At 47.6% G+C, this 12,252-nt stretch overlaps 1 protein-coding gene across 42 annotated transcripts in view; it reads left to right on the top strand.

Moving 5' to 3' along the window:
- TLN2 (talin 2) overlaps window positions 1–12,252 on the top strand; it is a 479,276-nt gene that overhangs the window by 318,905 nt on the left and 148,119 nt on the right. For all 42 annotated transcript variants that reach the window (XM_070054308.2, XM_089310520.1, XM_070054305.2 and 39 more), the window contains 7 exons: window positions 938–1,039; window positions 1,760–1,836; window positions 4,247–4,427; window positions 5,364–5,477; window positions 7,613–7,721; window positions 9,344–9,552; window positions 10,111–10,209. In XM_070054308.2, coding sequence (XP_069910409.2) covers window positions 938–1,039; window positions 1,760–1,836; window positions 4,247–4,427; window positions 5,364–5,477; window positions 7,613–7,721; window positions 9,344–9,552; window positions 10,111–10,209 — 891 coding nt within the window. The remainder of the gene's footprint in view (window positions 1–937; window positions 1,040–1,759; window positions 1,837–4,246; window positions 4,428–5,363; window positions 5,478–7,612; window positions 7,722–9,343; window positions 9,553–10,110; window positions 10,210–12,252) is intronic.

A 12,252-nucleotide genomic window follows, 5' to 3' on the forward strand; every position in this document is an offset into this window, starting at 1 on the left:
AAGTCCTTACGAGATAATTCCAGTATCTGATTTATTTCACCGTTGGCACTAATTGATTGTCTTTTCTAATTCATCTTGTGGCCATGTTGGTTCTTGCTATGATTAGTGATTTAATTTTTCCTAGGCGTCTGGGTTATTAAGTTAGGAGACTCTTGATCTCACTTAAATGTTCTATTTTGTCAGGCACCCACCTTGCTTAGCCTGGTGTTCTGTCCTGCTTTCATAGTCTTTAGTTAAAATGACAGTATCATTTGCTGAGCCCTTGCATTGCTGTTCTGGATTGTTTTGTGCTTCTGACACTGCTAGGGCTCCTGCTGAAGCCCTGTTGATTCTGTGAGGAGGGTGGAAGGCGCTCCCTGTGCCTCCTTCTCTTGCTGTGTGACTTCTGCTGCGGAAGGCAGAAGCCGCTTGGCTGGGCCTGCTTCTCTTTATGCCAGCGGGTGGGGGCAGGGAGACAAAGCTCCACTGTGGCTGCTTCTGCAAAGGAACCCGCCCACCCACCTGTGTGAGTGGTGGAGTGGAACCTGATCAGGCTCTGTTTCACTGCTTTGCAGCTGCAGGTGACCACACCCAGGATCAGGACTCCTGATCAGGTCCCTGTTGGACTTTGCAGGCATTTCAAGAACTTCCTGCTGGGGATGCACCTGTCTTGGGGCTACATGGCATGTAAAAGAAAACCCAAGAACTCACCACATGGAGGTTCCTCAAGTCCTTAAGCCACCAACCAATAAACCTTCCTGGTTCTCAGATCCCTTTCCTGTTTCTTAAATTCTGGTGGCATTTGGAGGGGAGGAACTAAATTTTGGTGGCATTTGGAGGGGAGAACAGGGAAAAGTGAGTCTGTCATATTTTTCTAGAACTGGACCTTTTGGACTTAAAACAGCTGGAATATCTGTTGTGATTCTATTTCTCTCGATGCTATTTTATTTTTTTCCAGGATTTTGGGGAGTATCAGGAAAGCTATTATTCAGTGCAGACTACCGAGGGAGAGCAAATATCTCAACTGATTGCTGGCTACATTGACATCATCCTCAAAAAGGTATTTGGTATTGATGTAGGTTGGAAAAGCAAGGCTGTTTCCTGAAAAGTCTTTTTAGAGGATGTGGGTACCTTGAAAAAATAGTATTTGAAATACTTGTTTCCATAATTTAATCTTTGATATTAAGGTGGTTTGACTAAGAGGTGTTTGATTTTGAGATCCTATGAGAATTTTAGAATTTGCTATAGCAATATTGGTATCAATTACTGCCAGATAATGAGCGGTGGTGTGCCACTTAGCTAATGAATGAGTCCAGTAATCTTGCAGGATCTTCCTCTCCGTGTTCACCCTTCTAGTGTATAGATACCCAGATGACGGGCTAAACATTTTGCTGGCGGTTTTATTTACTTTTCCTTTCTGTCCAGATGTAATGCAGTTATATGTCACAGTGGTGTATGGGAAAGGAATTCACTGAGGCTGTAAGATGGCAGTCCATTCAGTTAACTAAGTTCTCATAGAATATTGGTATATTTTGACTTTTTATGTGGAAAACCTATACCCTAATAAAGACAGAAGACTTTATGTATCTATTAAATATTGCATTTCTCTATTTTATTGTTAGGATTTGATACACTCATCACTTTTTAAATATCCTATACAAGGAATTTTGGGAAAACTTCCCCATGTTTTTGCCATGTCCTTTCAAAAGATCTTTTCAAAGGCTTTTGCATCGTCTTAAGAACAGCTCATTTGCATTTTTGTGTCATGTTTTACCTCCAGAAACAAAGTAAAGATAGATTTGGACTAGAAGGCGATGAGGAATCAACTATGTTAGAAGAGTCTGTTTCCCCGAAGAAGTAAGTATCGCGTGTGCCGGAGAACTGCTTGGGTGGGTTTCCTCCTGGCAACTCTGGGGCCTATCCTTTCATGTCCACTGCATGGAGGGAGAAGATCGTGGGTGGTAAAGATAAGGCTCGCCTCTCCAAGTGGGTCCTCAGACCAGCGCCAGTGTTGCCGGTGTCTTGGTTGGGTAGTTGAGGATTTCATGGGGAGAGAGCAAGGTGCGGTCTTCAACTCCATCTTTCAAGGCACTGGGTGTTGAGCATTTCTGATGTAAACCTCATGAATTGGGTCATTATGATAAAAGAGCTGGTGACTATACTTCTCTTTGATTCTGGCCCTTTTAGGGAAAGGTACTGGAGGAGTTAATATCTGTGAACATGTACTCAATGCCATGCCTGCTTTCCTAGCTTCGAGACAGCAGGGGAGTGGTTAAGGGCAAGGCTCTGAGGGCCAGCATAGTTGGGTTCCAATCTGGGATCTGTGTTGTGCTCTGCCTGCCGCAGCTCACCTATAAAAGTGGGTGAAGACCGTACTACCCTATGGATTTTGGTTTGTTGATTGAATTATTACTGAGAAAGTCCGTAAAACAATGCTCGGCACATAGTATTTGATATCATCATCATTTAAAACTAGAACAGTCTTAAGTTAGCTCCATCTATGGGTTAGGAAACAGACTTATTAATACTAAATAACATCTAATCATTGATCCTTATTGGGAATCCAGTAATGGGCAGCCCTATTCTGGTAAAGAAGTGTAGTAACTTTTCTTGTCTATGCTTTCCTGTGTGTATCCAATCTGCCAGCTCATTTGATTTCAAAGAAACTCCCTTTGCAAGAGGGAGGCCCAGTATTGCCCCGATTTGTGAATAAAGAAACTAAAGCTCGTGGAAACTGGTTGAGATGCACAGATGAGGCAGAGCCAGGCTTAGCATTCAAATATTGTGATGCTTCCCATAGTGCACTACAGACATTTCTGGCATGTTCCAGTATATTGAACTTGCTTAGCTATAGTAGTTAGTTCTTTAACATTTACACCCTTATAGCTACCCGTTAGAATTTGTTTCCTACACACCCTGAAGATACTTTTCCATAGTCTCCTATGGGTGAGAAATGAATGTTGGAAACGAATTTGATGTGATGATGCATTTCAAGTATTTGCTAGTCCCTAGCAAAACACCTTGTGTTGTTGGACTTACTAGTGACCGTTAGTGGAAATTGGTAAGCTAGTGCTTCCTGGTAGTGAGCTGCTCACTCCAGAGGACCCTGCAGCGCAGTGAGCATTGGAACCCAGAGTACTGGGACCTTCACCTGCCTGGGACCATGGCAAGCAGGAAGAACGGTCCAGAGTGGTCCCCGTTACTAGACCTTCCATTTCTTCCACCTTTGCGTGAGACCTCAGAATGCGGCTGACATCTTCTGGATCCCACAGACCCACCCTCCCTACCATCAATCTCTCTGCAGACTCTAGTGTTTCCCCACAGATGTCTGCTGTTTGGAATCTCACGTGACTCTGAGCCTCACCCTGAGCTATGGCGCCTCGTCCTGATCTGTGATAGTCCGAGGGTTTGGGGACAAAGGCCCTTGCCCCTGGATGAAGCTGCACCCCCCCATCCTCTTCCCCAACACACAGCTCCCTCCCCCATGCACAGCCAACCCACACTCTTCCTTGGGGCTGCCCACTAGGCTTCTGATGATGTCCCACGCCCTGAATCTTCTTCCCTCCACGTAGTCAGAGTTGCTTCCATTTAATATTCAGTCTATGAAAATATCAGTCAATAAAAGAATTGATTTTTTTGTTAGACACCTAGTATTTAGGTGAAGTCATCTGGAAAAGGTGCCAAAGTTGGTCACGTAGTCAGAGCTCCAGAGGCAAGGGAACGTCTTCCTCGGTCACAGCCCCCGTCCTGAGCCGGGAGAGGGAAGCTTAACTGCTAGAGTTCTGTTTCCGTTCATTTCCACCTTTCTCCCTTAAAGCTCAGGGTCAAGAATCTGTGTCTCCAATGCCTAGGACAGAACCTGGCAGGAGCTAGGAGTTTGTTGAATGAATGTTCTTTCAGGTACATTTTACCAAGTAAGAGATCCATGTATCCAGACTCTTCCCTTAAACCAAGGGCATCATTATTGTAAGAATATATATTCTATATATACATATATATGTATGTATGTCTTTTAACATTAAGAACAGCTAATTGGGTAATACTATGAACCTATTAGATGGAGAGATCAAGAGTAATTTTACTATTGACCACAAAGAGATTCATCTTGGAGCTCTCCCATGAGCACGTTGTCCTGTTTCCTCATTGCCAGTTCTGTGCGTGGCCTGCGCAGTGTAAAGCAGTGAGCACACGTGACTTATGTGACTTCTGCCTGGTATACTCCATGTGAGTGTGCACCTCGCGGTGACCAAGCCACCTTTCCCTGCAGGTCCACCATCCTGCAGCAGCAGTTCAACCGGACCGGGAAGGCGGAGCACGGCTCGGTGGCACTGCCGGCCGTGATGCGCTCCGGCTCCAGCGGGCCTGAGACCTTCAACATCGGCAGCATGCCCTCGCCGCAGCAGCAGGTCATGGTTGGGCAGATGCACCGGGGCCACATGCCGCCGCTGGTGAGGCTTCTGGTGCTCGTCCACCACGTGTTAGCGTGCTGCTTGGGCGTGCAGGCGTGCACTAGCACTGTGACAGCTTGTAGGGGAGCTCTCGGTCACTCCCACCGAGCCATGCTGTCAGACTTGCTGCTTTTTAATTGCATGACTCTGATCACTGCCTGCCCTGAATCAGAGGATTCCTCTATGGTTGGAGCATGGGACACTTCTCACTGTGACTTGTGGTGGAGGGACTGACCCCTGCTCCTCTGCCTTAGTAGTCTCAAGCTTGCCTAACCCAAATCCCCCTCGCAGAGTCTGAGAAAGAGACTGGGTCTGCAGTAGTCCTGACGTTTTGGCAAAGGGGTCGTTGATTCTTCACGGTGTTGATCTGTCCCACTAAGCTCCTCTCTATCTCTCTCTCTCTCTCTGTTTCTCTTTCTCTCCCTCTCTCTCCCTCCCTCCCCCCCCCCCCCCTGGGAATCCCATGGTCTTGGGAGTATTTTGAAACCTCTAGGACCCAAAGCTTAGAAATAATTTTGTTCCAAAGCTTGCTGTCTGTTGACTTGGGTGGGATCCTTAAGTATTTAGCAGAAGCATGCTCATTAACTCCCACGTGTCCTTGTGCATGAAATCTTTTGTCCTCACTACTCCAGGACTGAATCGCCCCAGTTCCCCTGCACAGACCCTTCCGAGCCTCCTTGTCAGCTAATTATGCTCTCCACACTCGTCTGATTAGAACGCCTCTTGCAATCACCCTCCTCTTGCATTCTATTAATACAATGCCATGTCTATTTCTGGCCCCTGGGTTGAAATGGGAGGAGGTCCAGGTACTGATTGAGCTGAATGCTGGACTGCGGTGTCTTGAGCTCGGGTTGAGTTGGTATTTGCCATGCATGGAGGGCCAGGGCGGTCCTGGGAGTGTGTGTGTGACTGCCTCATGTTCTTCCACCTCCTCAGACCTCAGCCCAGCAGGCCCTGATGGGCACCATCAACACAAGTATGCACGCCGTCCAGCAGGCCCAGGATGACCTTGGAGAGCTCGACGCACTGCCGCCTCTCGGCCAGGATATGGTAAGTCTTGTCCCTCCGTTTTCATTGCATGTCTCAGCCCTGGCAGAAAACAGAGTTAGGCACTCAGTCTCAGCTAAGTGGATCCCCACCTCCAGCAAGGTGAAGGGGAAACTCATCTGTTTTCCAAGATATTGAGTGCTCGTCTGTCAGTTGTACCTGCAGAAAGAGAGACTATTAGGGTGTTACTGCCATGGGCAGTGTCTCATGGGGGCTGACAACTTGGACTGGAGAATCTCAGAATCTGAGGTCACATCCCAGCTCCTTGTCACTGGCTGTGTGAACCTGGACACCTTACCCTCTCGAAGCTTCTGCTTTGTCGTCCATCACAAGGGCTGTGGGCTGTTCGAATCCTGTGTAGCATTCTTAGCACAGCACCTAGCATTTACTAAAGAGCTCAATAAGCATGAGCTGTTTTATTAGTTTTTTTACTATCAGTGATTCTTAGACTTTAGCCTGCATCCGAGTCACCTGCTGGACATATTGAAACTCACACTGCTGGGCCCTATCCCCATTCTTGCTGACTTAGTTGGTTTGGGGTAGGGTCTGAGGGTGTGCATTTGCAGCAGGCAACAGGAGAGGCTGGGGCCCAAACTTAGAGAACCACTGGGTGAGTGTTGTTGGCACTCTTCCATGGGGCAGGGGAAGTGGCCCAGGGACTTCCTTGTAGCCGCTGCTGCTTGAAATCATCTTATGCCTCACCGCTCAAAATGTGGTCTCTGGGCCAGCAGCACGGGCAGTACCTGGCATCCTGTGGGAGGTGCAGAACCGCAGACCTTATCCAGACGATTGAATCAGAGTCTGCGGTGTAGCCAAGTCCCAGCTCCATTGTTTGAGAAGCACTGGCTAGCACAGTCGTTGTCATCCTTGCTTTGCACACCAGACTCCCCTGGGGAGCTTCACAAAGCCTAAGGCCCAGATCAAATAAATAGGGGGGAGAGGGTCAACCCGTGATTTTTATTCTCCCCAGGAGAGTCTAATGAGCAATCAGCAAATCACTGCTATAGGACTGACTATCACAGAGGACAGAGCTGAGATACGAACGTGTAACCTCATCTTGTGCAGGCAGGACAGCCTCCCTCCAAGTCCCCCTGGATGCTATGTTTATTTGCAAGCTCTGGAGCACAGAGGTTGCTATTGCTTCCAGGTCCCTGAAATCATTCAACCTTGGGCTTTAGGGAACTTCACAGTGGAAATATAGGATAAACTCCCATAACCAAACTGTTAGACAGTCACAGAATGTTTGGATTTAATATTCCTACTTTAAAAATTTTCAGAGAATTAGAATGCAATAAAATATGTTAGCACTAGACACATCCTGGATCTAGACCTCTGTTTGGAGATATTTGGGGAAGCAGTGCCCCAGCGTGGGGTCATCATCATTAGTGTGAGTAGTGTCTGAGTAGCAACCTCCTGCCACAGAATAGAGGGTTTGCTATTTATAGGTTCAAAGAAACAAAATATAAAAGCTGGAAAGGTTTTCTGAAACAGTGGAGTTCCTGCAGTGGAAGATAGGTAAACTATAGGACCTGGTAGAATTTGTCCAAGTTAGTAAGTGGTAGAGCTGAATTCAGAACACGGGGCCTGGCCTGTTACCCAGTCTTGCCAGGAAAGGGGCCCCATGGCCATGAGCATGGTGCCTCATCATGTTGAGGGTGGTTCTTGTTGAGAACAGAAGACACTTCCTGCATTGATGAGAGCCTTTGTGAACCAAAGCACCCTACTTGTAACCCAGCCCCCTGAAACGCAAGGTTAAAATAACAGCAACTGGTAATGTTAATTTGCAGCGTGATTACTGTGGGACATGGACATTTTTCCACCTTGTCATTCTTTTTCAATTGAGATTACTATAAAGAGCTATTTACAATTTTTTTTTTTTTTTACCTATGATCTTAAAAGCTGAACATAATAGTAATTAGGATAAGACCCAGGGAGAATTTGCATGCCCAGCACCTTCTCTGATTAATGAGCCCGAGGCCTGTTAAGGATATTGTTTCAGATGACTCAGGGGCCCCTGGAGTGCCTGATTCGTAAGAGGAGTGCAGCCAAAATGCTGGTGGTGCTTTGTGGCTCTCCGTCTCTGGGCTCCCGGGGAATTATGAGCTGTGGTGGCGTCATGCTCATGTCTGGCTTTGCAGGCGTCAAGGGTATGGGTTCAGAATAAAGTCGACGAATCCAAACATGAAATCCATTCTCAAGTTGATGCTATCACAGCTGGAACGGCTTCAGTTGTTAACCTCACTGCGGGTAAGTCCCTAGGGGATTTGTGGTGTGTTGTGGTTTTGGAGGAAAAAATTACTCTTTGATTGAAACAACAGATTTTCCTATTATGAGAAGAGAGTATATTTTTAGGTACTCACAGTGCTCCAGGCATTTTCTCCTGATGACCCAGGAGAAATGTAAGGATTATCTCATTCATTTTAGTCTTTGTTATGCATCATCATTAAAATATTTATGGGGGCAGGCGTTTGGCCTAACAGCTCAGATATCAGTTAAGAAGTCCACATCCCACATTAGAGTACCTGGGTTCAATTCCTGGCCCTGGCTTCCAATTGCAGCTTCTCTCTGAGGCAGCAAATGATGGTGCAAGTATTTGAATCCCTGCCACCCACATGGGAGACCTGGATTGAGTTCCCAACTTCTAGCTCTGGCCCAGCTCCAGCCATTGTGGCCATTTGGGATGTGAACCAGTGATGGGAGTACTGTCTTTGCATCTGTCCCTCCCTCAAATAAAAACATTTTTTAAAGCTTTATTTATGTTTTAGAGAGACAGAGAGAGAGAGAGAAAGAACTTCAATCCACAGCCCCAAATGTCTAGAGTTGGGCCAATCCAAAGCCAGGAGCCAGGAGCTTCTTCTGGGTCTCCCATGCAGGTATAGGGGCCCAAGCACTTGGCCATCTTCTACTGCTTTCCCAGGCCATAGCAGAGAGCTGGATCAGAAGTGGAGCCCATATGGGATGCCAGCACTGGAGGTGATAGCTTCACCTGCTATGCTACAGTGCCAGCCCCAAATAAAAACATTTTACAAAAACAACAAAATTATTCTTAAAAGGATATACTTAGCTCTTCTCATTGTTGGTCCATATTCTGGACATACGTGTGTCCTGTGAGGCACTTGAGAGCTTCTGGTCTGGCCATGGCTGTGAATGAGCAGATCGTCCCATGTGCCTTTGCCTTGTCTGGCAGCACCAGCCTCTGCCATGGCATGGCTCTGTGCCTTGCACTGTCGAGTAAGAACCAGGAGATGTGGTTTGCAGCCTAACACTGTTTCAGGAGCTGAGTTGGCCCCTGCTCACAGGGCCCCCATGAAAGGGGTAAAGAGCTGCTGAGGCCTCCTTTGGCATTTTAAAGGCGCTCTTTCTCCGTGTTTCAATGTGTGAGGCCTGCAGGTGAAAGGACCTTTTTTGTTTCTTCGTTTAATTTGAGAAACTGAGCTCTGACCTGCTGGCTCATGCCTCAAATGCCCACAATGTTCCCCAGCTACAACCACAGTCAGGAGCTGGAAACAATCCAGGTGTATCAAATGGGTGGTGGGAATCCAATTTCTTGAGCAATCCCTGCTGCCTTCCAGGGTCTGCATTAATAGGACGCTGGAGTAGGGAGCTGGAACGGAGAATCCAACCCAGGTGCTCAGACGTGGGATTGTGGCATCTTAATTGGTGTCTTAACCATCAGGCCCAGCACCCATAAAGGACCTTTTCAAGTGCAGACAGAGTAGTTCCATCATTGTGCTCCTGCAGACTTCGGGGTCTGATTCCTGCAGGATAGTGGGTGAGGAACCACCGCGAAAATTCTCACCAGGACCAACCCAGCCTCTCCTCACCCTTCCCCTCCTGCTTTAATGGTGATGGGTCTTTCTCTGTCCCAGGTGACCCTGCAGACACTGACTACACAGCTGTGGGGTGTGCGATTACCACTATTTCTTCCAACCTGACCGAGATGTCCAAGGGCGTGAAGCTGTTGGCCGCCCTCATGGACGACGAGGTGGGCAGCGGGGAGGACCTCCTGCGAGCAGCGAGGACCCTTGCTGGGGCAGTGTCAGACTTGCTGAAGGCTGTGCAGCCGACTTCTGGAGAGGTGAGCCCTAGGGGCAAGTGCTGACTCAGGTTCTAATGAGACAGGTGCATCCTTTGGAAGGAGCATGGAGGGCCGCTGCTTCCTGGGCTGTTTCTTCCATCTTCATGGGGCATGTTACCGTGTAGTAGTTTGGAGTTATCGAACTGGACGTGAAGCTCTTGTTTAACCTTTGGGATTCATTGAGTGCAGGGCCGCTGGGCAAGCGGACATGATTAGATGCAGCCCCGAAAACTAAAGCCACATGGTGCATGTACCTTTGCACTGTAGTTTCTGTGGAATATGTCTCACCTTCTTACCACCTGAAAGAGGCTTTGTAATTAATTAATTTCAAACCCATCCACCTGTTGCTGGTTTATGAGCCAGGGGGTGTTTGCCTGCACAAATTTCGCCAGGAGGCTTGTATCTCCTACCTGGTCAGCAGCTTGAGGGTCAGCAGCTTGAGGGTCTTGTTTACTGCAAGAAGAGCTGATCGTGGGGGATTCTTCTCCTGCCACGGTCCATGACGCTGCGGGGGGGAATGCATTCTCTCTCCAGCCGAGTTGTGTTCTGTGTTCATAGCCCCGGCAGACAGTCTTAACGGCAGCTGGAAGCATCGGACAAGCCAGTGGGGACCTTCTGAGGCAGATCGGAGAGAATGAGACTGACGAGCGGTTCCAGGTAAGATACTCAGAGCTTCACAATCCTGGAAAGGCGTCTCAGTGATAGTTGAGAACTAGGCCAGAAGAATAACAGAAAACAAACCAAATCTTGCTTGAGCTATCAAGTGAAAGATTGAGGTGGATTATCCTGAAAGTGAGGTCTTTTTCTGTACATGTTTTTAGAAATCCCAATTTTTTAAGAGAAGCCTCCTTTCACTTCCACCTTGCGTCATCATTGGAAAGCACTTTTTTCACCCTGCTGATTGTGTATCAGTAGATCAAGCGTTCTTTTCACACAAAAGTGGAGAAAGTTGTGACTTTAGTCCCCTTGCCCACACCACCCAGACTCCGCAGTCATGAACCCTGGCCGGTCTGGTTTTATCTCTTTAGCATTGGTTTCTAACAGCATCATCCTTGGATACACATGTGAGCCTGGAAATGTGTGTACTCCTGTACACTCAGCCTCCCATGCACAGTGTAGGCGTTCCTTTGTTCTCAGAGATGATCCTAGGCTCTGTGTCCATATCCAAAACCACAAGCTTGCTGGAGATGCTTCCTCTGTGGCCTCTCTCTTGCATTTCAGGGACATGTGCTGCAGGTGCTCTGCTAAACAGCTGTGGCCACAGTCAGCATCGCCAGGCCGCAACTCAGACGCGATCTCAGCTTGTCTGCCTCTCTCAGCCCCCAGACCCAGGTGCAGGGGCTGGATTGAGGTGGTTCCAGCCAAGATAAGCTGCCATCTCACGTCCTCGTGGGATGATTATCTCTTCTCCTCCTTTTAAGTCTGTGATTTTATAAGTAATTATGTAAATGCATCTATGCTGCAGGTGGCAGTTCTAGTCCAGGTCCCCTTTTCCAAATCCTACATCACGTTCACTGCTGAGGAAATCTGTTGGCTGAGTTTCACTGGCCTTTACTTTAAAAAAAAAGATTTATTTTATTTATTTGACAGTTACAGGGAGAGGTAGACACAGAGAGGTCTTCTATCCACTGGTTCATTCCCCAAATGGTTGCAATGGCCAGAGTTGAGCCGATCCAAAGCCAGGAGCCAGGAGTTTATTCCGGGTCTCCCTCATGGGTGCAGAAGCCCAAGGGTTTGGGCCATCTTCTGCTGCTTTCCCATGGCCTTTACTTTTTAATACTTTCTTACAAATCCTTAATTTTTATATGACATTGAAATATATAGTTAAATATCAGTTTAGAAAGGAGAAACCAGAAAATTATAAGAACTAAGCCCCAAAAATGACAGTGTGCTTATTAACTACCTGACAGCCCTCAGTACCTTTCTTCTGCCCTTTTGAGTGACTCCTGTGTGACTGCTTCATTTTGGCAATGATTCTATATAATATCTTGTGAAAAGAGCAAAAAGGTCACTCAGCTTTCCTCTTGCATTCAGATTTCGGGCTTCACGGTTTTGCATGCTATTTTATCTAGAACTGCCAAAGTTCATCTCTCAGCACAAGAAGTGTCCCAATCACATGTGATCATGTATGTTGGAAGACATGCAGCATCCACTTCATCCATCTTTTTGGAGTGTACTCCAAAAAATTATTGGAAAAATGGACTTAAAAAGTAAGTTTAGGGGCTGGCGCTGTGGCAAAGTGGGTTAACACCCTGGCCTGAAGTGCTGGCATCCCATATGGGCGCTGGTTCTACTCCCGGAGGCTCCTCTTCTATTTTGTTTTGTTTTTTGACAGAGTGGACAGTGAGAGAGAGAGAGAGAAAGGTCTTCCTTTTCCATTGGTTCACCCCGCAATGGCCACTGCGGCTGGTGCACCGTGCTGATCTGAAGCCAGGAGCCAGGTGCTTCTCCTGGTCTCCCATGCGGGTGCAGGGCCCAAGGATTTGTGCCATCCTCCACTGCCTTCCTGGGCCACAGCAGAGAGCTGGACTGGAAGAGGAGCAACTGGGACAGAATCCGGGGCGCCAACTGGGGCTAGAACCCAGGGTGCTGGCGTCGCAGGCAGAGGATTAGCCTATTGAGCTGCGGCGCCGGCCCACCAGATGCTCCTCTTCTGATCCAGCTCTCTGCTATGGCCTGGGATAGCAGTAGAAGATGGCC

The sequence above is a fragment of the Oryctolagus cuniculus genome, chromosome 12, assembly GCF_051225735.1.
Source record: "Oryctolagus cuniculus isolate XC-2025 breed Fujian yellow rabbit chromosome 12, ASM5122573v1, whole genome shotgun sequence".
NCBI lineage: Eukaryota > Metazoa > Chordata > Mammalia > Lagomorpha > Leporidae > Oryctolagus > Oryctolagus cuniculus.